At 50.1% G+C, this 25,705-nt stretch overlaps 2 protein-coding genes across 5 annotated transcripts in view; both read right to left on the bottom strand.

Moving 5' to 3' along the window:
- PLCH1 (phospholipase C eta 1) overlaps positions 1 to 17,156 on the bottom strand; it is a 57,968-nt gene extending 40,812 nt beyond the window's left edge. For 2 of the 4 annotated variants that reach the window (XM_048314599.1, XM_048314607.1), the window contains exons 1-2: positions 6,543 to 6,622; positions 6,228 to 6,345 (exon numbers count right to left, since the gene is read on the bottom strand). In XM_048314599.1, coding sequence (XP_048170556.1) covers positions 6,228 to 6,306 — 79 coding nt within the window. In that variant the 5' untranslated portion in view covers positions 6,307 to 6,345; positions 6,543 to 6,622. Of the gene's footprint in view, positions 1 to 6,227; positions 6,346 to 6,542; positions 6,624 to 17,050 lie in introns of those variants that run through there. The other 2 variants (XM_048314597.1, XM_048314596.1) reach the window with 2 other exon arrangements.
- Positions 17,157 to 19,692: 2,536 nt separating this feature from the next.
- C10H3orf33 (chromosome 10 C3orf33 homolog) lies at positions 19,693 to 25,059 on the bottom strand. The gene is made up of 5 exons (XM_048314677.1): positions 24,964 to 25,059; positions 24,807 to 24,866; positions 22,353 to 22,506; positions 21,536 to 21,696; positions 19,693 to 20,865 (listed from the first exon to the last, which is right to left on the bottom strand). The coding sequence occupies exons 1-5, from the start codon at positions 25,057 to 25,059 to the stop codon at positions 20,593 to 20,595; spliced, it is 744 nt and encodes a 247-aa protein (XP_048170634.1). The 3' UTR covers positions 19,693 to 20,592.
- Positions 25,060 to 25,705: the final 646 nt, after the last annotated feature.

The raw sequence follows: 25,705 nt of genomic DNA, 5'->3' as shown, positions 1-25,705 counted from the left end.
CAGGTTTTGCATCTAATCCCAAACCCTATTGGTTTGCTTGGCTTTTCCTGGCTCCCAGGGGTCACAGGCTCCTGCTGGGAATGCTCTGCAGAGCCACAGCACACACCCTTCTAACAGTCTCAGAGGTAACAGGTGACAAACAAGCTTTCTGAACAAAAAATTCATTTTCCTTTACCTGTAGTTGACTGCCATCGATGATCACCATAAGTCAAGATCTTTTCAACCACCACTGCTGTCCCATGGGTATTGCAGAGTCCCAAGCTAAGGTTTGGCAGGAAAGGTAACAGCCTCACCTCCACTCCTGTTTTTCCTACTTAAGTTTTCTGCCCACACCTCACAAGGCTCAGATTACTGGAGAGAGACACAACCCTGCAAGTTCTACTGCAAAACATCCATTTTCCAATAAATGAGAATATGATTTAACTAACAGTTTGGAAATTACAGCATCAGAGGCAGGTTCATTTTCTAGCTCATTGGGTTTTTCCTTTATCACTGTCAAAATAGCTGAAAACCAGTACAAAGCTAATTCTGCTAAATAGCAAGAAAAGCTGATTAGAGAACTAACACCTCTTACAGGGAATAGTTAATGAAATAAGGAGATAACAACATCTTCATAATCATCATCCAAGTGTAATCCTAGACCTATACTGTGAGACAACCTCCTTGTGAAAAGTCAGTCAGCAATGACTAAAACTTTGTATCAGCTGCATGGAAAACTTATCATTTTTATCAGATTTAAGCTTTTATCAACTCATTTATCATTAATGAAGACATGGTTCTATGGAAAGCTGAGAAACACAAAAATGGAAGAGGAAAAATACTAGGCATTAGAACTCAACCATTGTCTGGAGACAGATCCCACATGAGACTCCTTTCATGAACAGATCCAGACAGTTCTTGAACAAAACAGAGAGAGTTTTTTCAGGCATTTTAGGCCCTTTTTTAACCTAAGTGGACTTTAGTACATTAATTCCTTAATGCTCTCCTTGCAAACACATTTTCATTTACATCTGTTTGTCTGAAGGAATGAATTGTGGATATTTCACCACGTAAATCAGAATATGATCCAAAACACAAATTCCTGCACTACTAACTCATTCTGCCTTCCCAGCATCATTATGAAACTCCAGCTGAAGCTACTCTGGAGATAAAAGGCTGAATCCTGCAGCCCACATCTGGCATCTGTAGCTGTGCCCCCAGCCTTGCACGAGGCTTCAGCAGAGCTAATTATAAAGCACTGCCCATCAGCAAACATCAGGCCTGAAGGATTTGTGCAATTTGGCAAAGCTCTAGGACTGCTCCCTCAAAACTCTTGTGCTCCAATAACCAAAATAGACCATTTGACTGCATAAAAAGGACAACAGAAGGCATTTTATGTCCTCACTGCACAAAAGTCCAAGGTCACTGAAGCAAGGAAAGGTTCTCCGTGGTTTCCTCAGCAGGATGTTGGACAGCCAGAGCCACCAGGATGTGCCCAACATGACTTAAGGACCTGTGTCCTGTCAGGCTCAGCCCCCACTCACACCTTCCAGGCAATTCCCTTTCCAAGGTGGAGCAATGGAGCAACACAACCTGCTCCATCTGTGACAGCCTGAATTCCTGCTTCCCTCCAACCTGAGGGTTCACACCAACCACCACAAGTTTTGGAGTTAATTCCCACAGATGGTCACAAGCATGAACGAATTCCAAAATTCTTACGGAAAAAATAAAACTATCACATGCAATGATAAAAACTGCAATTATCTAGATGCAGTTTTGGCTGGGGAAGTACTTGCCTTGCTGACTGGGAGCACTGGGAGCCACAGGAAGGGCTGCTCCATACACTTTGGGGTTTTTTTTCCCTTTATACTTTTAGCCCCGACCATCTAGTAGCAAAGCAGATGAATGTTTGCTCACAGCCATTCCTACATTGTTATTGCCAGCAAACAAACAAAACATGATGCACATTTACAGCTTAAAACCCCTTCAAAAATAAAAAAAAGATCTCTTCTTCCATGCCTAGAGGGACGCTGTACTTTGTATTTTGGAACTGCTTGCAAGAGGAAGAAAAAGGAAAGTGGGTTCATCAAATCCTCAAGGCTATTCCAAACATTCTAATTGCTTGTCTTCTCCGTTCTGCAGAAACTGCTAAAACAGCTCACCCGCAGCCCCGTGTCTGGGCTGTTATTCTCTGTGTGCACACACACTGCTGTATCTCGCTGCTGATGCTGATGAAGAAAACTGACATTTTTGCTTCTGGGCAGATAAGACTCCCCAGAGTACAAGGCACAGCAGCAACCTCCACTTCTGTAACCAAAAATTTGAGACATAAACAGATAATAATTTTAATATCCTGCAAATGCAGCCATTAGCAGCTTTTCCTAATAAAATTATAAAATGATGAGAAAGCCTTAGGCAATGTGGATGCACACCAGTTCATTACACATATGAATGTCAGTCATTATTTAAAGACAACCCATCAGAGCCCTATGGAAAGCCCCACAACTGTGTATCAATACTTCTTGTCTAACAACATGCAAGTGTCTCAAAGCATCATTAGAACCTGGTAGAGAGCAGCCTGATCCACGTACAGCAGCCTGAATGGAATGGGAGCACTGCTGTTTGTATTTGAAGTTCACTGGACACAGGCATTGAATTGGGACCACAGACAGTGTTCCAAGCCTTATTTCCCATTAGTCAATACACTGCTTACTAATCACATTTACAACTTCAGAGCAAGAGCACAAATACAATGCTGTAACAGTTTTTCCAAAACTAGTCAATCTCCCACTCAAAGTACCTTAGTTTTTCCTGTGCCTGTTTTATACACTCGTGGACAACTTTCAACTTGCTCTTGTGCCAACTTGCCCCATCAGTTCAAATATGCCTTTTCCTCCCTGAGCTTTCTCTTTGCAATGCACTCAGAGCCAGCAGTCACATCCCTTCTCAGTCTTTGATTTCCCAAGCTAAACAAATCTCATCTCCATTTCTGTAGCCCTTCTCTCTGTTCCTGAGCTCCCCCTGCTCAAACACTGCTGCCCAGAACTGCATTTGGCTGGGCCTTGACGCACCACCACCTTCATCTTACTCCTGAACACTCAAAATTCCACCTTCCTTTGCCTGATTACAGAATCAGAGTGCTTTAGGTTGGAGGGACCTTAAAACTCATCTTCTTCCACCCCTGTCATGGGCAGGGACACCCTCCGCTATCCCAGAGTGCTCCAAGCCCCCTCCAGCCTTGAGCACATCCAGGGATGTGACATCCCACACTAATGCATCCCACGGGGCAGGTGCCATCCTCCTGCTGCAGGGGCACTACACTGCAACAGGGCTGCAGGCTCAGTGGGGTGTTTCTGGTGCAAGCTCAGCCTTTTTTCCTTTTCTGGGGGGAGGTTTGGTTTTTTTGGGGGGTTTTGTTGGTGGTTTTTTGGTCAGCTTTTGTTTTTTTTTACACAAAACAATTAAACCACTCCCAATAAACACAGAACTTCAGCATTTTTATTTATGCAGTCCACGAGTTCTTGCATTTGAACTCCTCAGCGGGAGGTGAACAAATGAAACATCATCTGCTCAGGTGCTTAAAGCAAAGCAGGTGCCACAAGGGTGTGAAACAAACACCAGAGAGGAGCACAGCTGGGCAGCAAAATTCCTCTTGTGCACCTCTGCAGACACTTCCAGTCCTTCTAAAGATACTCCCAGGCTTTTTAAGAACACCAGCCGACCCCGTGGGATACTTTCACCTGGCTTGCACCCGAGGTGCAGCAGTTCCTTCAGTTCACAGGTTCGATTCCAGACAGCCCTGAGGCAACTGAACAGTCCCACTGCTCCCAGTGAAAGGGTGCACTTGGATAATAGGAGCAGCCTGAATTATCAGCACAGCCCTGGAGGAACCCAGCTCCTCTGGAGCATCAGAACACCACGCTAATTCCTGGAACATGCACACATCCTCACACCACGCTGTGGGAACTGTCACCTCTGTCACTGTCCCACAGGGACTTCAGCCCCCTCAGTACACTCAGAGGGAAAGGAACTGTCTCTGCAGTGTCTTGTTTAGGTTAAGGGAGACAAATGGGAAGCCCTGATGGATTCTGTCAGGGAAAAATAGTTAATCTTATCTGGTCATGAATCAAAGATAAAAAAACTAAACCGTGAAATCTTTCTGGTCTAGGATTCCTGCTAATTATGCCTTGAGCTGTAGATGATTATCACTTTGCAGACTCATCTCTCAATAGCTGGTCATGGATTACTGGACTCTGTGCTGATGGATCATTATCCAGCCTTTGCACCATCAGCAGGGTAAAGACATGGTGCTGCTCTATGATGAAATACCACCTCAGGTCACAGAGCACGGACCAGACTCTTCTTTCACTATTCTGGAGTAGCAGAGCTGCAAATACAGATCTGTGTAGCTGCTCCAGTTACACACTGGTGCAGGAGAGCAGGGAGCTGCCTGGGGAGAACAGGGATTAATAGGCATTTCACAAAACACTGCCACAAGTGCTCGGGGCACCTGGGTGAACACAGCCCTTCCACAAGGTCAGAGGGAACTCTGAAGGAACATGACCCCACCAAAACCAGTGGGACCACACGAGTGGCCTGATAAATCCCAGGAATGAATCCATTTCATTGGAGAAGCAGAATGGTTGTGCCTGGAGATGACAGCACTTTCCCTCTAACACAAGTCCCAAATGCAGCACACACATGAATTAATGTGACAACACCACTGTCAGACTTACTTACAGAAAGTTATTAACATTCTTCTGGTGTCCCAAATAGAACTAGAAGTGCCCATGGGCAAGGAAAAAAGCAGTACAGGGAAAAATGGGGCTCTCTCTGAATTGGCTTTCATTAGGAAGATTCACAGACTGACAAACGATTAATTCTCCCACTAAGCCATTAACTTCATCGATGGTGACATAACCACAGTGACAAAAATGCAGATACAGTTTGTTTTACAGTGGGCTGCAAACCTCTCCAGTCCTAACAAACACATTGAAATGGAGATGTACGCTCTCTAGGGAAAAAATTACCTTTGCTTTGAATGAGACGAGTATTTCTATCTTCAATTCATAGCCATTCTGTGCTGCTGTTATTAATAGTGCCATAAATCTGCCCTAAAGTGATGGGTTTTAATTACTGACCTCAAAGGGAATAGAGAATACAAGATGTGGGCCTCTCAGAACAGCATTAGGAAGTCACTCCCTCAGCAGATAGGGGTCCAGCTGTCTGATTAGATGAGACCTGCTGGAGCCCCCGAGCCCGTGTCATCCAAAGCACAACCAGCACCGATCCCCAGAGCAGCTCTGTCCCCAGCTGTGCTGCAGCTGCTGCTCCTCTGCAGGGTTCGGTGCTTCAGGCAGCACCGCAGCCGAACTTAAGGAGGGGGAGGGCTCCCAGCCAGTCCCCTCCGTCTGCCCGGGAATACCGTGCGCTACGGGAGGGGCGAGCGGCGGCAGCACGGGGTGGGACCCAGGGGTCGGTCGGACCGCGGTGGGTCCGTCACTGACAGCCCCGGGGGGGACCCGGCCCCGGAGGGGCGATCGGGGGGAGCCGGCCCCAGCCGCACCGGGGGCGGGGATCGGGGGGAGCCGGCCCCGGCCGCACCGGGGGCGGGGATCGGGGGGAGCCGGCCCCGGCCGCACCGGGGGCGGGGATCGGGGGGAGCCGGCCCCGGCCGCACCGGGGGCGGGGATCGGGGGGAGCCGGCCCCGGCCGCACCGGGGGCGGGGATCGGGGGGGGAGCCGGCCCCGGCCGCACCGGGGGCGGGGATCGGGGGGGGAGCCGGCCCCGGCCGCACCGGGGGCGGGGATCGGGGGGGGAGCCGGCCCCGGCCGCACCGGGGGCGGGGATCGGGGGGAGCCGGCCCCGGCCGCACCGGGGGCGGGGATCGGGGGGGGAGCCGGCCCCGGCCGCACCGGGGGCGGGGATCGGGGGGAGCCGGCCGCGGCCGCACCGGGGGCGGGGATCGGGGCCGGGGGCGGGGAGGCGGCGGTCCCGGAGCGCCCCCTGGCGCCCCCGCCGCAGCCCCGCCTGCCCCCGCACTAGCGCGGGTCCCGCACGCCCCGAGCGCCGCCCGGCAGAGCCCCCGCTCGGTGCGGGCACGGCCGAGGCTCGGCCCCCAGCACGGCGGGCTGAGCGGCCCGGGAGCAGCGGCCCCAGGGAGACACAGGCGCGGACAGACAATGTCAGGGCCCGCGGGCCGCAGGAAACACAAACAGCGACAGTGCAGAGTAAGTCTGCAGCTCACCGTGGAACACGCCGTTGTCCGCTAGGAAGTGCCTGCAGTACTGCAGGCAGCTCTTCTTATCCAGACTCCAGTAACTCATCCTGAGGCCGCTTCCCGCTCACCATCAAAGGCTCTGACCCTGCAAGGGAAACGAGAACTGGTCAGTGGGACTTAATTTACAAAAAATGCCCAACTACTGCAAGCACTGTAGTTATTTGAGCCCTTTATGCAAAATGGTTGATTGGCTTCATGCAAAGATGACAACAAATGTCGTTCTTCGCTCTCCAAACATGCCCATCTCCATGGACATCCAGGCAAAGGGCATGGACACATCACCTGGACAGAGCCAGAACTGGACTGCACTGGTGCCACCAGCCAGCAAGTCCCAGGCTGCTGCAGGGAGCCTGGCTGTGCCCGCAATGGGCACCTCTGTCACTGTCACCCCCCCAGCCACTGCAGGCCACTGTGGGGCCTGGAGAGACGATCAATTTAATCCATTCAGTGATGCTGTCCCATATTTAACAAGCTACAGGCACATCCGACAACACCACAAAACTATAAATCCTCCCCAAGAGAAGGTTACCGTAATTAAAAAGGTGACTCAAAGGTAATCACCCCCTGATTTCAAGACCAGAGCAGAGTTATGAGCACTCAGAGTCCCTGTGCCCGTGCCCTTGCCCTTGGCAGACATTGCCCTGTGGCACTTGGGATGAACTCGCCCATGCACAGACAGTTTGAGCCTGAGGAAGAGCAGTTACATAAAGCACCCAAAATTAACACTTATGGTTACAAGCAGACACACCAGCATTTCATACTTCTTTGAAGCCATGGAATCCTTAATCTCCTGTCCTGACACCAAATCCTTTCACTGGATCCTCCTTCTCCCTTCGCTATTTTATGAAGTTCAAGTTCTGGTTTCAGCAATCCAGACACCCCTTCCTGTTACAAGCCCACTTTGGTCTCTCATTTTATCTCCCTCCCACCTTCACTCTGGTCAACCCAGCTGCTTGCTCGCCCACACTTGGCACAAACAACTCCAACTGTCTTCATCCAAGCAATTCTAGCAGGATGTAAGGACACTGCCACCCAAATCTCCTCATAAAACTACTGCCAGGGGGCCTTAGTAACAAACCCAAATGAAGCACCACAGCACATGAAGTGCTTGGCCTGCAGCTCTGCTGAGGGACACAGATCCATTTCATTCAAAACAAAAAGGACAATAAATAATCTGAAATCCCAGCCAACTGCACTCCTCTGATCCTTAACAACCAATTTAGCTACAATCATTTCCTGGGTGCAGCCACCGCACTCAGCTAACAATGGAACAGAAGAACCTGGAGAACTTTTCCCATTTCCCCATGCAGCAGTGTGGTGAAGGTGAAGGAGATCATCATGAAGAGCCCAGAAATATCTCCTGATTCTGGTCCTCCAGTCTCAGCTCTATTGCAGTCCCTGCCGGGGCTGAGCAGACCTCCTCTCCCACCACTTTGGTCAGGCACCAGGACAAACCCGGGCTGTTCCTGCGAGGCTGGGCAGCCGGCTGAGCTCAGGGAAGGCTCGGTAGCAGTGGCACTGAGGAGGGGCAGCAGCATCCCATGATCTGGGGGCGAAGCACAGGGGACCGGCCTCCCCCTCTCCCCCAGAGAGCTGCAGGGCTCTCAAGCTCCAGTCTGGAAGGTGTGGAGGTCTCCTCTGCTGAAGCAGCACCAAGCACGGGGCTGCAGCCAGTAACTCGTGCCTAAGTGTCACTGTTCATGGTTACTTCCAAGCATTAGAGACCCGCAGGCCAGTCCCAGTGTGACACCCGTGCTGTTCCTGCCCCGGGCTGGCCAGGAGGCTGTGGCTGCACATGTGGGATTTGCCTCTCTCTGAGGGGAGCAGGGATGGTCTGGATGCTCTGCTGCAGGTGGGAGCCAAAACCACCTGTTTGTGGTTTGCTCCATCTTACAACTTCCCCAAGCTCCACTGGGGGTGTGTTTTGGGTATGGCCCGTGTATGGTTTACACTAAAGGCATATTTTGCCAAACTTTGGAACCCAAGCAGCAATAACTACTACTTCTGCCAGGCTTCATCTTCTACATTTTCTGCACTTTTGCCCCAGCCAGCCACGAGCTTTCATTTTAGCCTGCACTAAGGCCACTCTTCCAGCCTTAATTACTGAGACACAAGCTGTTAGTTACTTTTAAAGCACAGGAATAACCTCACAGTCCAGCCTACTGCCAGGCTTTTTGCTTTAGGCTACAAAAGTACAAGAGGCGCCACGTTTTAATTAAGGAAACCATATCAAATATTCACCACTAAGAATTTGCACACAATAAAAGGAGATCTTATCTCCCGCCCGGCTCCCACACAGAACCCGTACCACAGGGGAGATTTACAGGGAAACGTGGCTGTCAATATAGCCCTGCAGTGCCTCTGAAGGAGCCCCTGAGCCCCCTCCCCTCCCTTTCACCGCCGCTGCTGATACAATCCTCCTTTGTTCCTGCACAAAGGGTTTTCCCACACCACGGTGGCCCCTTGGAACAAAGGTTCTCCCGGCACATCAGGGATGAAGGCAGGCTCCCGAAGGGGCTGCATCAGCTGACACAAACATCCCACAAGAAAACCTTCCTAAGAAACACCAGCAGCTTTTTGGACAGTCTTCAAAGTTATTTGCTGTACAGGGTTCCAGGAGAGCCCAGCCAAGATCATGCCTTACTCTACAGTACAAAAAAACCCAAACAAAATCCCAACCAACCCCGCACTTGGGCCAAATACCATCGTTTCAAAGGAACACGCACTTAGGAACTTAACACAAATTTGCATCATTTCTATACAGGAGAAAAAGAACATGCTGCCTATGCCACAGACTAAAATGCAGGCTGTACCTGTATCACTTATTTTGTACACGTAGAATAAGCTATTAGAGTAAAAAGTGCCTGTAAGCATATAATTAGGTATAATTAGGACTGTAACAACAAAACTATTTTGGCAAAAATTTACCAAAATCCTGACCAGATATAAATCTGAGTTGAAAATCAGCTTGTGTAGTTACTTGATAAAGCAGCCAATTCAGAGAGAGTTGAAAACACTCCTCACTTTTCCACTCTGCAGGTTTCTCAGCTTGGGGTATCACTTTCACAATAAGCAAAATTCCTGCAGGTTCAGCCCTGAGCCTGCCACATTCATTCCAAAAGGTAAAACAATCGGTGCTTCACTACGTGAGAGAAGAGATGCTACTCCAACCTGTCAGGAATCCACCTACTTTGTATCTGGCTAAAGTAATTAATCTGGAAGTTGAGCAAGGAGTCCATTATGTGGTGTGCAGAAACATAGCAACTTGAGAGAACTGTATCTTCTATTTCAGCTGATTAATTTCCATTAAACCTGTCAGTTGCCTTATTTTAGTGCTTTGAGCACTGTGTTCCATGAGAGACACTTCTTCAAAGAGCTTTGATTAGTTGTACAGAGGTGAACTTCACAAGAGAGTTCTTAATGGAAGGAAACTGATACTGCTCAAGTTATTAATGGAAGTAAACTGGTATTGCTTGTTATTAATAGAAGTAAGCTGACATTGCTCAAAGTTTGATGCAAAAGTAAGTTAACTTACGTATTCACGTGTGCATGCATGAATAAACAGTGCAGATATAGACAGATGAGATGAACAAATATTGATTCTTTTTGTAATCAGAAAGAGGGTAAACTACTCACAGGGAAAGTTTCATTCTATGCATGTTTTATGAAGTTATTTGATTCTAAAAGTTGTGGAAATGAACGTGTAAGATATTCTGAATGCAGCAGAGGATGCATATGCCCTCAGGCTGGGAGAGATGCTTCTCATGGCAAGAGGCTCAACACCAAGAACAACATCTGACCGCCCCCCATGTCTCACTGTACTCTGCAGTCTCCCCTCTCACACAGAAAAAAGCCGTGCCTGAGTGCGCTGTGCAGAGAAGCAGGGAATTCCCTCATTCCAGGGAATCACAGCGCGTGTTACCAGCAGCTGCAGGCTGAGCCGCACTCAGCGAAACGCTCTCAGCTCGGGCTGCTGGGCTCAGCACGGAACTGTTTCGGAAAGCAGCAGCACAATCCAAATATTTATCTGCAGTGTTTAACCTGGACACTGAGCAGGTCCCAGTGTGAAGAGGGTATAAGCACACGGGCACTTAGCACAGCCAGGAAGGTGTCTGAGCCCTGTGGCCGCTCTCAGAGCGGGCACACTGAGTGAGATCAGAGGCTGAGACTGCTGAGGGCTCTCTGCTCGCCTGCCCTCTCCCCTGCTTGTTCCCGGAGCACTTCCACAGACAACAGCAGTGACTCCATCAGATACCATGGATTGTTCCGAATGGCAGGGCAGGTCCTGCAGGACACCGCCACTTCCCTCGGACAAAACCACAGCTCCAGTTTCAGCGCTCGTATCTACCCAGTGAACACACGGGGAAAGTATAATTTATAAAAAACTGATTCCTTTCTTTAGCCCCAAATGGCGTATAAAGTGCATGTCCCTGGTAATTAAAGGAAAGTCCAGAAAACACTGAATATTGAGAGGGCTACTGATTTTGGAAGCTTGTGACAAATTTTAGCATGAAAAATTGTTCAGAAATACTGGGCTCTACAACTGACATAAAGGAAAAGTATAACAAAATAATAATTAAGAAAAAAGGTAAGAAATGAGAAGAGCAATCCAGAGTCACACAAAGGCCACCCCAAGTGTGTGGTGGAAATAATGCTGTGATGGAAATGATGCTGTATTGGCTCCAGCTATGGCCAGAGCCCTCTGATGAGCTTTAGAGATCTCCGTATGGGAGGGAGGACGGACCATCTGGCTGGCACTAAGCAGCAGGAATATAGTCCAGAGAGAAAGGCTGGGCTTTAGTGTGGCAGCTGGGATTGTGGTGGGGGCACGCAGCATCTCTGATGACACCATCTCGTGTGGGCAGCTACCTTCCAGTCACTGCAAACAGAAAATAAACACCAAAGGACAAATACTACTTTGAACTTCCCCTGGAGAATCCCGAAGTGGCATTGACAACCTAAGCAATTCAGCTTCACAACAAACCTTCAGTATTATTAGAAGGAAGGAAGTGCTTTATCTGCAGTTTGAGAATAAGCAAGAGATTCACTTGCTGTCCTCGGGAACAGAGCAAGGGCTGCCCAGAGGGGATCGCTGGGCTTTCTGTACAGTTTCTTAGCTCGATAAAGAAATGTTCCACGTCAAGCTCTATATCATTTCCCAAGGTGCCATCAGCACTCAGCAGCTTGGCAAACACACTGCAGAGCACACAGACACTTCTCCAGGACATGCTCCCCAGAGCCCAGGGCTCAGCCCTTTGTTACACTGATATTAGAAGTAACAGGTACTGACCAGAGGGAGAGAAGTCATTTGCATTTCTGTTCACACCACAAGATGCAACTGGGAATCTTTATGCCCTCACCAACTTCCTTTCCCTGGACCATATTAAAATATGCTTCAGGTTTTCTCCTAGTTAATCAGTAGCCACCCACAGGAACTTCCCAGTCCATGTTTTTACTTTCTAACCAAAGTGACAACTCTGGTGGAACAACCCTCAAGCTTTCAGAGACCAGTTCTGCACAACATGGGCTGGGTTTTTTGACAACAGTATCCACAAACCAAAGTAGTTCTTGGATGAAAAGCTTAGCCATAGTTAGACCTAAAAACCAAATCTGATGAGATTATAAAACCCTAATATGACAATATTTCATGGGGCATTTACCCATCTGCAGTCTTGGGCTTCTTATTCCACTAAGCCACTGACAGTCACCCAAATATTGCTAAGCATTTAAGCTGGTCTAAATTCATGCAGATTTATATTTAATTGTCACACAAGCCAGGCTCCAAGGGTTCCACACATCATCTGTGCAAATCTCCACTTTAATCAGCATCAAATATCAACATTCACTCAAAATAACTTGCATAAACATTGCTAAAGTTACACATATGGGAGCCAGGCAGAATAGGCAAGGCGTGCAAGATAGAAGTTCCATACTGCTGACACAAAAAGACATTTTTTCCAACAAACTGATGTCATTTTGATAACTTACAAAACAAAGTTTTACCTACCTATGGTATAAACTATGTCATTAATGTATGGCTACTTTCCAGAGTTAAAGCATCTTGCATAAAACTTAAAAAATAAAAAGCTTAAAAAATCCCCCCCAAATTACACTCCCTTGCGAACAGCAAATATTTAACCATAACTATTATCAGCATGGAAAAAACATCAACAATACTTGGTAATAGAAAACAAAACCATCCAGTATAGGACCCTTTTCTTATTCCTCTAGGAAGTGGTCTGGAGGAATAAAAGCAGAGATTTTTGCTTGGTTTATTTTTCTGACAGGTGAGTTCCCTACTCAAACGTGCCACGAGGCCAAAACAGCTGTGCTGGCACCACGCTGGCTGCAAAGGTGTCAGAGGGGGCAAGACAGAATGGGAGCAAAGAAACATCCTGTGGATTTCCCTGGGAGCTCTTGGAAACTTTGAGAATTCAGAGCTGTCTAATCAAAGGGAAAAGGTCACAACAGAGTTTGGGATACAGATCCTGCACTTGCATGCTCTTAGATAGATGAATCTTCTTGAAAATGCAGATTTAAAAAAAATTTTACTGGGTTTAATCAGATACTTTGGCTATTCCCCCAGGAGAGCACTAAACACATCTTGCATCGCTCACCAGATGAGGACAGAGGCTCAGCCCAACCCTGACCACATCCAGCTTGGGTCCTGCTAGAGGACAAATTCCCAGGATTTGCTCTTTAGAAGCAAGAGGAACAGGTTGGGCTCCCTGCACAGCACCACACCAGGGTCTGGCAGACAAGTTCCCTGGGCACCCATCCCTCCCAGGTGGGCAGGACACTGAGCTGAGCTCCCTGTGCAAAGGACAACTCCACCTGTGCCAGCCCAGCCAGCCTACAGCAACCTCTGCTCTTCCCGGGGCTGTTCATTCCCATGGAGCTTTTGTTCCCAGTCATTTCTCCGCTCCTTCTGGCATCACTGGAAGCCATGAAAAGCATGTGTCAGCACAACTTGCTGCTGAGGAAGGCATTAGAAAGGATTTGAACTGACTCCCCATGGCAACAGACCCTGAAAGGGAATTAGCATTTGCTCCCCATTCCTCGAGAGGCCTAAATGGAATTTGTTGTTCTCCTCTTTAAGGAATTCTTTCCAGGAGGGCAGCATGCTGCTGCCTCTGAGGTTCAGCAGGCACAGCTTCAGCTCGCACCTGCCCTGCACACCTTGTTCAGGGTGACACTCATCCCACCAGACATGGGATGGGTCAGTATGAGTGAAAGTCCATGCACATTTTCCTCGCACAGATTTCCAGTGCTCTGCACACCTTTCTGCTGCCTCTGCCAGCTCTCTGTACACTCATTCACCAATCCAAATCAGGTTTGGGTCCGCTGCACAGAGGGTTTCAAACTGCAAGTGAATGCAGAAATCTTTCTGTAAATGAAAATCTAAAATGTAGAGAGACGACTCACTGTGTGATGAACTGTGAAGATAAAAATAAGATGCCTGGAAAGGACTTGCGCCAATGCAACCAGGCATGGACATGGATGACCTGCACCTTGTGTACTTGGCCTCTTATCAGTGGGTGTGTGGCTCCCCCAAGGAGTGGGCATTTCACACCACAAGACCCTCTGTGCTGGACATCAATTAACACAGCTGGTAATTGATAAGATTCTTCCTTTTTTTCACCTCTGGGTGGAACAAAGATCAAGCAAAGAAAGAAAAGCTCGTTGAGGCTCAGCATTGTCTGGTGTGACCCAAGCCTTCCCAGTTGACACATCCCGTATTCCACCTCAGCCACACGCTGGGTCACACTCAGAGTGCAAAGGAACAGGAAACTCTGTGTCAGCTCCAATACATCACATCTGGAACCGAGCACAGACCGCTCTGCACCACAGCCTGTCTCCACTTGAAGTTTCTTGCAAGCAGCCTTGAGTTACTTCAGGCTGAAGAGACTCACATGGGCACCTCATGCCAAGAACTGTAACACACGCGGCCAAACGCCCTTGGAGCGGTTTTACATCCTTCAGTGGATGACTGAGCCTCCACTGGGGCACGTGGCATCCTCAGCACCCTGTCCCTGGCTGTTTCTAGCCCTGCAACAGGCGCCTGCCCCAAACTCTGCCCACCTCTCCTTGCCCCTCCCCTGCACATCCACTGCCCCCAGGGGAAGCCCTGTAAGCGCCCATCTGCAGATACTTCCTCGCATTGTGGATCCCCCAACCTGCCTTCCCATCCCTCAGATCTGTGCTCCACTTCACTCCCAGCCACCCAAGTACACTAGACAGTCCTTCTGTGTGTCAGATGAGCAGCAAAAGGCTCCAAAGTCAGGAAAGCTCAGATCAGAGGGCAAGCTCAGATCTCTGGAGTAACAACACCGCCCTCAGTAACCATAGAGATCGAAACAAGAAAGCCACCTTTGTTACAGAAAACAGTTCCAGTTTCCTAAAGTAAACAAGAAAGGAGGAAAACAAACCCAAATAAGTACACAAGAACACACAGCTCCCTCCTGGCCGTTAGATCAGTCTGGCACCAGCTGACCCCTGCAGGGCTCCACCAGAAGCACCTTCTGCCTGTGGGCTGGGAAGCAAGCCAGATTTATCCCTGGCACAGGCCAGACCCAGAGGTTCAAACCCATGAATCCACCGCCCAGGGAATCACTGGCTCTAACAGCCTCCCGGTACAACAGCCATGACTGCTCAGAACATGCTCTGCATCCCACTGTGCCACGAGGAAAATGCCATAAAACTGCTTGTACAGCACCCTCACTTCAACACAGTCAAGTGCATCTGAAGCACTCATCGAAGGAGTTTCTGTAAGACCCTCCAAAGCAATTAGGCATGACCGTCTTACCTCCTCTGAAAACACAGGCAGAAAATGCTGTCCTACTGCAGACAGTGCAGCAGGTCTCCAGCAAACCTGGAGACAGACATTTGCTTTCCCAATTCAGAGAGTTGGATTTTGTTTTTTTAACATTCAGCGTTGTTTAAACTTATAGAAAAACCCAGAGCAAACAAACAAAACAAATCTCTACACCACCACACAACTCCATGTGGCTGTGCCCTGGCTCTGCCATCAATGCTATCAATTTAAATTGAATTGGATCTTGGCTGACACCTTAGAAAAAACTCAGCTTATTCATATTTCATTAAAGGAAAACTATTCCATTTATAGCAAGATTACTTTGTAGAGCCAACAGAAACACACAGCTTAGGTGTTAAAGCCTTTCTCAGCAGTGAGGGGAAGCCAAATATTGAACAGAGGACTAATTTTCATTCTGTATTTTGATGCTCATGAAACTGTTCTACTGCCACGGGTATTTCTTGACAGTGTTTTAAATTACAGATCAGCTCATGCAAAACTGGGAGCTGTTAATAGCGGGTGGCCTCTCCTTTGCTTTTATGGAGTGAAAATTTTATTCTCCTTCTCAAATACCGGTGATTTTGATCAAAGTCATGGCGGGACATCCGCCTCAACGGCTGAAAGGACAGCAGCATTAAATCAATTCCCTAGGCAACCTCCCAAGCCGAGCCCCTATTGTTAAAATAATGAGTTGTGCACCACTTGATCCCAACCCACCAGCTGATCCCCATTTTTATAGACAATGGGTAGCACAGAACCAGAAAGCACCCGTGAACAGTCGCGCATCTTCAGCTGATAAAACTTAACATTTCTTTCTCTAACAGGCTACGGGCATTTTTAAATGTAGGAAAAAAGCATCCTTCAGAGTTAAAAACAAATTCTGTAAAAGTAGCACTCTCAAACTTATTCCAGGGAGCTGATGCTTAAAGAACCAAGAAGATTTTTAACAGCGTGCATGCACTCTGCTGTCTCTCACCTCCCAAAAAGCCTGGATTTTCTTTCCATATCCCACATTATCTTTAACTCAGGTGCTTCACTGCAGGGTTGAACCCTGCCTCTCTTTTCAGTACTGTTACCTGCAATTATTCTTTCACATTTCAGAACAAACACCTCAAGTTTTCTTTCATTTCCTTTAAGTTTTGCAACCTGTGGGCCAGAAGTCCCAAGGACAAGTAAATCAGGAGGGCCCCCTGAAAACAGGCAAACATTGTGTTTTATAACACAGGAGTTAAAGCACACTTTAAACAAAGAGCCTATGACTGGTCCATCAGATAAGGCTTATATCTTTCTCCCTGGAATTTAATAACACTTCTTCTAAAACGCTTTTCAGCCAGCTGGAGTTGAAGTTCCCAGAATTGCACAGAGTAGCTTAATTACAACAAAACGTGCACGGAGTTTAATTTCCACATCATTGCACTTCCTTTTTTTTTTTTTTTTTTTTTTTTAATGGTTTATGGAGTAGGCAATTAGAAATAAGGTATTCTTAGGGAGGACTCAATCCAGCAAGAGGTTTGACTCTTCTCAACCCCCACCTTCCCCAGCACCTTCCAGGTCGGGACAGGCGTGCTCCCACCGTGCGGCACTCCTGCCTGCTGTCCTGCGCTCTTCATGGGCGTCGGGATTTTCCGCTAAGCCTCTTTTAACACGGGCTGGGCTCGGCCTAGGGCGAGCCCAGCGGCTGCAGCTCGCTCCGGTTTCACTGCCCGCGGCCCAGGTGCTGCCCTGGCACAGCCGCGGGGCAGAGCCGCCCCGGCACATGGCGAACGCGGGGCCAGCCGCGGGACAACGGCTGCAAGTGCATCCCGGCCATCCTTTCTGTACCCAGCAGGACAAACACGGCCGGAGCAGCGGCTGCGGCAGCACCTCAGGAGAGCCCCGGAGCGGCTCCTTCGCACAGCGAGCGACCGGGGCGAGCGGAGCGTAAACCGGTCTTTGTAAAAGAGGCCGAAAAAAGTTACACCCTGTAAACCCTCACCTCAACTTTCGGCCGCAAACACCGGGAGAAACCAGCATCAACCGCAAGCGAAAGCCCAGCGGAGGCTCGCAGGAACACAGCCCCGTCCTGCCGCAGGAGCGCCCGCGGGGCCGCACACAGGAACGGGGCTCGGGGGTCCCGTCCGCCCTCACCGTGGCCGCCGGCTGGGTCGGGTCGGGCCCGGTCCGGTGCGGTCTCTCGCCGCCACAGCCACCCGCACGGCCCCAACCCGCTCCGGCCGCACAACCTGCTCCCGTTCAAACCCCAGCGCTGCCGCCCGCCCCGCCCGGCCCGGCGCGGCCCGCCCCCGCCACGGACCCTGCCGAAACCCGGAGCGGCCTCCACGGAGCGGAGCGTCCCGTCCGCCGGCGGAGCGGCTGCGGCGGCCCGAGCCGAGATCCAGCCCCGGTGTTGCCGCGGCCCCGCGCCTCTTCAACCTGCTCCATTGTGTGTGCGCCGCGAGCGGCGGGACAGCGCCGCCCGGGACTGAGCCCCCGCCCGCCCCGCTCCGCTCCGCTCCCCTCAGCGCCGCCCGGGACTGAGCCCCCGCCCGCTCCGCTCCCCTCAGCGCCGCCTGGGACTCCCCGGCCCCGCTGCCCTCAGCGCCGCCCGGCCGGGACTCCCCGGCCCCGCTGCCCTCAGCGCCGCCCGCCCCGGCAGAGTCTCCTCCCGGCGGGACTCACCGAGCACCCCGGGCCGAGCCGTGGGGAGCGGTGCCGGTGGAACCCGCTGGGAACGGAGGGAGAAGCGGAGGAGCGCGGCGGCCCCTCGGGGCGGCCCCTCGCCCGGCGGGTGCCATGGAGACCCCCGGCCCTCCCGTCCCACCCCTGCCGTGGGCAGGGACACCTTGCACTAGCCCAGGCTGCTCCAAGCCCCGTCCAACCTGGCCTTGGACAATCCCAGGGATGGGGCAGCCGCAGCTTCTCTGGGCAACCTGCGCCAGGACTTCACCACCCTCTGCGTAAAACAATTCTTTCTTAAATCCAATCTAAACCGATCTGCCTCCAGCTAAAGCCATTCACCGTTCTCCTGTCACAATAGCCCTGCTCAGAAGTTTGTTCCCAAAGGATGCGAACAACAGCCCCGTGCCCACGCTGCCGGTGGGCTCCGAGGGGCCGGGGATGTTTATTGCCATTTGCCTGACATGCCACACCAGCAATAAAAAGTCTGTGCAGGGTCGGAGGTATTTTTCTTGGGCCATTTGGAAGCCGGGTCTCTCACGCCCTGTGATCTTTTGAAGATGTTGCATCGCTCACAGCATATGCAGTTGCAGGGGCAAAGGCACAAGAGCTGCGCAGTTTAGTTCTTGTCCTTACTCCCAGTCAGAGAACTGCCTCCTCTCCTGGAAATCCTCTGCCGGGCATTGCTGCGGGTGAAGGGAGGGATGGAGCTCCCGAGAGGCAGCGTGGGGGTTTTATGTACTGGAACAAATGCTGCTTCTCCCCCAGCCTCCCAGCCGGCTCAGCCGGGTTCTGCAGAGATATTTGTCTCTGCTCCTATTACTGCCTTTCCAATAGCCAGGCCTCCCACAGAGACAGGATCTGCAACCTCTCAAGCCCTGCACAGATGGAAAGCTCAGCTTTGAACTGAATTGGGTTTTTCTGAGGGGGGAGGGTGTGCTGGTGGGTTGGTTGGTTTTGGTTTAAGATAAGCCCTGCATGATAAGGAAAACAGCATTAACAAACAATTACAGGACCTGACCCTGAAGAAATCATTTGTCACTGCAACTCCAAATCCATGTGAAGGAATAACACTCGGTTCACATTCGCCCACACCTCACCTCTGCTTGCTAGAAATATAGCGTGTGGCTTCCTGAGACTTTTGTCTCAGCTTTAGAATGGATTTTTGTGATAAATCCTCCTGTGACTCATCAACACAACAGAAGTGCAAAGTCCAGAATTACATTTAATTATTACAGAAAATAAACCATAACTGTTCAATTATGCCCAGCTCAGAAAAGCTCCTCCTACTTCCCAGCCATAGGAACAGGAACACCTATAAACCCCCAGGAGAAGCGGATTTTTGCTGAGCCTGAACGTGTACTTTGGGGTTCAAACTCAGCTTTGAGTTTTGCTCCGGAGGGTGCCGTGGCCAATCCCGAATCCCTGACTGACTGATGAGTTTCATGTCCAAGAACCACGGTGGTGGCTGGCCCAGCCCTTCGCTGTCTTATGCATAAACCCAGAATCCCACCTTTTTTATTTTTCATTTTCAAACAGGCACAGACACCTGGTTTGCTGCCCCAGAGCTGCTCCCCACACTGGGTTCCAACACACTGCAGGTGTTTCATGGCTTGCTGCTCCCTAGCACCAGCCTCACCCTGGGAGGACCAGGAACAAAAGGAGTAAAGAACCACTAACATCTATTCTTGCCCAAGGAAACTGGGGTTTTTTTTAGGATCTCAGGAGTCACAACTTTGCCCTGAAGTCAGCAGAGAAAATGCTGATGTAGCGACTAATTGCCAGACAAGCAGTGCTCAATTATGAAGTTTTTTTTGTACCACACTCTTCTCCTCAGTGTTTCACTGGAAAGCAATCACACAGAAAGAAAGAAAATCTGTAAAACACTTCACTTTAAATACATATTGGGACTGTGGGAGGTTAAACAAGGGCCAAAAGCTCGGTATATAAAACATGCAGCAATAAACTTAAGAAATTCAATCTTTATTCTAAGAATATTTACAACATAAATAGTAATACACTCATATACTTCACACGTGTATCAAAAATAAAGCAAGAATTTAAGTTCTTAGCACAGTCTGATCCTCGTTGTCAAATTTCATGGTAATGTTCTATATTCATCTAATTTTAGATACTTACAGAACCATCAGAAAGAAACAACATAGGTTCTTCCTCTTCAAATGAAAGGTGTCTTTGAAAAATTTGGATTCCTGACATTATATTCTTTGATACACCAAGTGGTTTTTTACCCCGAGGAACTTTAGTTATTACAACCTTATCAGCTTTTGAAGATCGGCCGTAACAAATCACCTTTTATATCGCTAACAATGCAACCCGTTATTCAAGATGAATGAGTTTTAAACCACAAATTACACAAAAAACGTAGCACAAGAACAGAATTCAAACAAAAAGTTTGTGTTTGAACCCATCCCACGAGCTTTGTAAAGGCCTGACATGGGGTTTCTGTCCAGTGTGAGCTCGGCAGCAATGGCACATTACAGAGGTGTGAAGTGGCACTGCACCTCCAACCTGCACTGTCCCTGCTGCCCTGCCTGGGCAGCACAGGTCGGAGGGGTTTAGCAGGTGGGAAACTGGACAGCTAATTTAGGACATCACTGTGGAGAAGTCTGGCATCAGAACATTTTCATTGGTGGCCTGCACGCTGCTACTAAAACTTCAATCCCATGTGGGTTATGATAGGGGATAGATTCCATATAACCCATGAACTGGGGGTTTATATTCTGTGTAACCCAGTAACTGTGCGGTTTGTGTTCCAGACAGGGACCCTCAACATCACAGCACTGATTGTGATCACAAACAGACACAAATCCCACAACCTGGGGAACTGCATTCCCCACCTCTTTACCTCTCGGTGGAGCTTCTAACCCAGCTCACAAACTGTTTCAGCCTCAGCAGGAATTTATTGCTGCTTATGCGCTCCTGGATTCTTTCAGAGTAGCTTTGGTCTTTCCATATGCCTTTATTTTTCTTCACAGCCTTTAACTCTGCCCGGAGGAGCCTTTTGTGCAGTTTCCAGTAGAGGCGGGAGTGGTGAGGCAGTCCCTCAATCCGGGCTGCTCTGCCCAGCCCTTGGCTCAAGAGCTCTTCATTCAAGCACACACTGAGAAGTCCACCCTATAAAAAATAATAAAATAAATAACAGATAATTATAACAGATAATAACAGTAAACAGATATTCACCATTGAAATGGGGTTATTTGGGGTCTGGTGTGAACTCCCTCAGAGGCACAAGCTTTACTCATGGCTAAATCTACGCTTTGGCAGAAGAAGTTAAAAGTGAAGAGGAATCCAGGTGACTTAAAACCCAACTCCAGTGTGACAGTGGGGAGGCCCTGGCACAGGGTGCCCAGAGCAGCTGTGGCTGCCCCTGGATCCCTGGCAGTGCCCAAGGCCAGGCTGGACATTGGGGCTTGGAGCAGCCTGGGACAGTGGGAGGTGTCCCTGCCCATGGGCTGGGACTGGATGGTCTTTTAAGTCCTTTTCAACCCAAACCATGGATTCTATAATGCAAGGCATTTGTGAGGGAACATTGGATAACCCAAACACTAGGCTAATCAGAACTACAGGATGCCTGTTTGGCACTGGCAGAGAAACACATTCCTGCCATGAATCAGTCTGAAAAACTGTTGCTCCTGCAATCAGATTTGCAAATGCAACATTTAAAATTCACACCAAGGAAGATAAATCATAAATAATAACATTTGTTAAATGTACTGAGATAACCATGTGACTACACTCACATTTAAAACCACAGATCAGAGCCAGTTTTTGTGTCTCTCTTTACCTTATGGACTAAAACAAGACACTCCAGGGCTGAGCTGTCCCTTCCCAGGAGCTGGAACCACAGGGGCTGTTTGGGGAGCAGCTCCCGCTGCAGCCAGGCCGTGCTGCCTGGAGCCAGCTCCACCCCGGCCAGGCGGATCAGCAGGAGCCCCTCCGGCTGCCCTGCAAGGGAAAGGGAGAAATCTGGTGCTGGGGGAAAGCTCAGGCTTTGCACAGACTCTCAGCTGTTGGTAATGAATTGATTCCCATGGACTAAAAGAATCCCTTTTAGTTCCTCAAAGCAAACAAGAATTTGGTCTCATCTCTTCTTCAGGAAAAAAAAAATTCAATATTGCCTAATTGAAAATCAATTTTGGTTTATTTTGCATGTAGAGAAAAGGATCTGCTCCCACTCTCAGCCACTATCCTTTATCCAAAGGGGTGGAAGCATCAGCACCTGCTGGTGTTTGCAAAGCCAGTTTGAGAGTCACAGAGGTGAAGGACAGTTTATTTCTGACAGCAAAAGTGTCCCCAAAAATGGGTGTCTGCAAATAAAAGCACAATCCCAACAGAGGCTTTTTGCCAGGAATGAGATGAGCTGTGCCTGAGTGCGCACTTTTGCTGCTGGAAGGTATCACAGTAAGGATTAACACAAACACCGTAGTTACAAACTCTCCTCATGTCTTTTATTCCCCAGTTTCCCACCTGTAAAGCACGGAAAGACCAAAAGGCAGAGCTGGAAATGTGCCTCAGCCCTTCCTCTCAAGCTTGCAGCCACTCTAAGAGCAGCACATTTCATTTCTGCCCTTGCACTTCACACTCTTTTCCTCATTACTCACATTTTCTCTGGATGGCTGTGATGAAAGGAATGCTGATGGGAATGTGCTCAACTTCCAGGCCCTTCTCTGTGATGTGATGTAATTTCCCTCTCAGTTTTACATTCTTTTCTACGAACTCCACAGGTATATCCAAAGGACTTGTGAACTTTGTTGTCTATTGATGGAAGGAAGAGCAAGACAAAATTTTAAGAAAAAATGTAGAGCGGTTACAGCCACACTAAATCCAATCTCTTAAAACAGTTTGGGAACTTACACCTCTATTATCAGACACCATGGGCAAGAAAACATAGATATATATTTAATAGTGATCAGTTGCAGAAGCTGTGCCAGCCTCTCCAGACTTGCCATGTCCCTGTTTTACAGGACTTGCAACATCAGTGTGGACATAAAAACCAGGCTTAGAGAAAGAACAGAAACTGCCGGTTTTTGAGCAATGCCTATTGAAGTTCACGTGATTCCCCATAAAAAGAGTGTTTTAGAAGCAGCCTGAATGGGGCTGGGATAGGGGTGAAAGGAAGCCAAAGGACAGACACGCTGAAAACAAAGGCAGAGCAGGGAGGGCAGAAACAACCCCACCTTTGATGCGGGAGGAAACGAGGAGACAGACAAAGGCAGGTGAACAGCTTTGAGAAGATCACAAGAAGATTAAATTTGATACTACAGCCTGGGAGGAGCCAAAGGGGATGGTTATGTGATCACACAGGAAAACCAAGCTGAGCAGCAGCAAAGACTTGGGCCGTGCCACAGGAATGGAGCAGCCACAGGTCTGGGGTGAGGGAGGATGGATGGGTGAGACCCCAAAAAATTAGGACCCCCAAAATTTGAGACACTGAAGTCTCACTGTAAGAGGCCTTAGCAGAGTGCTGACCTACTTCTACACAGCTGTGAAACCCGCTGACCACTGATGTACAACTGCTGGGAAAAAACCCACCAAAACACAACTAAAGATGTGTCTCCTGTGTGTTATTTATTTAGCAAATCTCCCCCTCTGCGGTCCATAAGGCCTCCCACTAGGAACACAGGAATTTGGGACCTTGCAGGCAGGAAGCCTGAAGGTTTTCAAGCAAAGAAGTTGTTCAAATCTGAACTCGTTTAAAGCTCTGGAAGCTCCACCAGCCAGGTTAATGCACTCACAGGCCCTTGGGTCAAAAGCAAACAAACAAAAAATAGAGAAAAATAATTCTGGTAACATTCGTAGTTCAGGTTTTCTGGTAGGATTTTAAAGCAAAAGCTCCACACAAATGTTCTCTTGTAGCATTTGGAATTGTGCAGAGGGAAGATGAGGGTAACTGTGACTTTTCCAAGCAGCTGGAACCCTGTGGAAGCGTGATGGCTCCTGCCAGTGGAGACTCAGCTTTTCCAGGAGTGAGCAGCGTGGTGTTAGTGCAGCGTGACCTGACCATCCCGGGAGTGAGGGAAGATTTGGGTGATGTTTAAAACCATTCAGAAGCAGTTCTCTGCGTGGAAGGGCAGAGAGTACACGAGGAAACTCCTGTTTCAGCTGTGTTTGGACAAGTGAGGGTCCTCGAGCTGCACAGTGGGACAGGGAACGGCCCATTACCCCTCCAAGAGGCTTTAGGAGCAGGCAAACACAAGGAACCCGTGGAGATGCCACAAGACAGTGATATCGAGCCCCTCAAGATCTGAATCAAACTTTGCTGGTGTTTTTCAGTTGTTAATCAGTAGCTGTAGCAGGACCGTTATGATTAAGCAATCGCATTGTGAACCTTGCACGCTTGGCTAATCATTTGTTTTAAGGAAAAGTGAAGACAATGCCAAGATGAATGGGCTGTCTGGGCGGGAGCCACCAGGAGTGGAGGCAGCAGCGCAGAGCCGTCCCTGGGGAAAGGCAATTCCAACAGTGGGACAGCGCGACCACTGACCCACTGACCACCCAGGCCTAGGGCACCCCGGCCTCAGACGGAGGGAAGGGCTGGGCCTGCGGGCTGGTTAACATGGAAACCAGAGGTACAACTAAAGCAGAGGGGGTTGAGCACGAATTAATAGAAAAGTTATGTAATTTGTAAGCAGTGAACGCTGATGCTTTCTTAAATACATAAATAACGCTAAGTATTGAGGAGTGAGGAGCCTTTCGGGGGAACCACCAGCTCCTGCTTTGAGCAAACCAGAACAAAACACAGGAATGCTTTGGCCGTGCCGGCGAGAACAGCCCGCGGGCGGGACAACCACGGGGCGAGAGGCAGGCCCGGCCCGGCCCCCTCCGCCCGCGGCCCCCGTGCCGCGCTCCCCCCGCATTCCCCGGCCCCGAGCGGCCGTGCCGGGCTCCCCCCGCATTCCCCGCCCCCGGGTCCGTGCCGGGCTCCCCCCACGCCCCCGGGTCCGTGCCGGGCTCCCCCCGCATTCCCCGCCCCCGGGTCCGTGCCGGGCTCCCCCCACGCCCCCGGGTCCGTGCCGGGCTCCCCCCGCATGCCTCGGGCCCGGCCCCGCACTCACCAGGCGGAGGCTCCGCGCCAGCAGCAACACCCCGGCCACGGCCGCGCCGGCGATCAGGCCCTGCGGAGGAGAACGGGGCTCAGCGGGGCCCGGCCCGGCCCAGCGCCCCCCCCGGCCCGGTTCCCGCCCGGCCCCGGTTCCCGCCCGGCCCCGGTACCCGCAGCAGCCCCAGGTGCGCGTCCGCCCACTCGGAGAGCCGGGCCAGGGCCAGCGCCGCCCGCTCGGAGCCGCCGCCGCCGCCGCGCTCCGGCATCGCCGCGTCCCGAGCGCCCCCGCGGGCGGCTGCGAACCCCGCCCGGGGCCAGCGCTGCCACGGAGCGACACCGGCCCCGGCCAGCCCCGCCCGGACACTGCCGGGGATCCAGGGGCAGCCACAGCCTCTCTGGGCACCCCGTGCCAGGGCCTGCCCACCCTCACAGCCAGGAATTCCTTCCCAATCTCCCATCCAGCCCTCCCCTCTGGCACTGGGAAGCCATTCCCTGTGTCCTGTCCCTCCATGCCTTGTCCCCAGTCCCTCTCCAGCTCTCATGGAGCCCCTTTAGGCCCTGCAAGGGGCTCTGAGGTTTTCCCGGAAGCCTTCCCTTCTCCAGGCTGAACTCTGCATTAAGCTCCTCAAAGCTGTACCATATCTTCTCTGACCCTTCAGATGCTCCGTTCTTCTTGACATTTTAAATTTGTTTGGTTTGTTATTCTTGTTGCTTTGGTTTGGGTTTTTTTTTTGTTTGGTTTTTTAATGTTAAATATATTTAAGTCTGCAATAATTCTAATGTTAAAAAGAAAAATCACTTTCAAACAGAGCTGGTAGAAAAAAAAGTAGCAAGACCAAAATATTATGGGCTCTCTTCAGCAGCCTGCTAAGGGGCTGGCACAGCAGTAACATTTCCAACTTATAAAATTGC

This window comes from Corvus hawaiiensis, chromosome 10 (genome assembly GCF_020740725.1).
Source record: "Corvus hawaiiensis isolate bCorHaw1 chromosome 10, bCorHaw1.pri.cur, whole genome shotgun sequence".
In the NCBI taxonomy this organism is placed as follows: domain Eukaryota; kingdom Metazoa; phylum Chordata; class Aves; order Passeriformes; family Corvidae; genus Corvus; species Corvus hawaiiensis.
The sequence above is the reverse complement of the archived record's forward strand: the minus strand, read 5'-3'. Positions and strand labels throughout refer to the sequence as shown.

Excerpts from the sequence above, each read along its gene's own strand:
- C10H3orf33 (XM_048314677.1), bottom strand. The coding sequence starts at position 25,059 with ATGCCGGAGCGCGGCGGCGGCGGCGGCTCCGAGCGGGCGGCGCTGGCC. Across the intron at positions 24,867-24,963 it reads CGCACCTGGGGCTGCTGCGG|GGCCTGATCGCCGGCGCGGC; the intron begins GTACCGGGGCCG and ends TCTCCTCCGCAG. Across the intron at positions 20,866-21,535 it reads GTCTTGTTTTAGTCCATAAG|GGTGGACTTCTCAGTGTGTG; the intron begins GTAAAGAGAGAC and ends TATTTTTTATAG.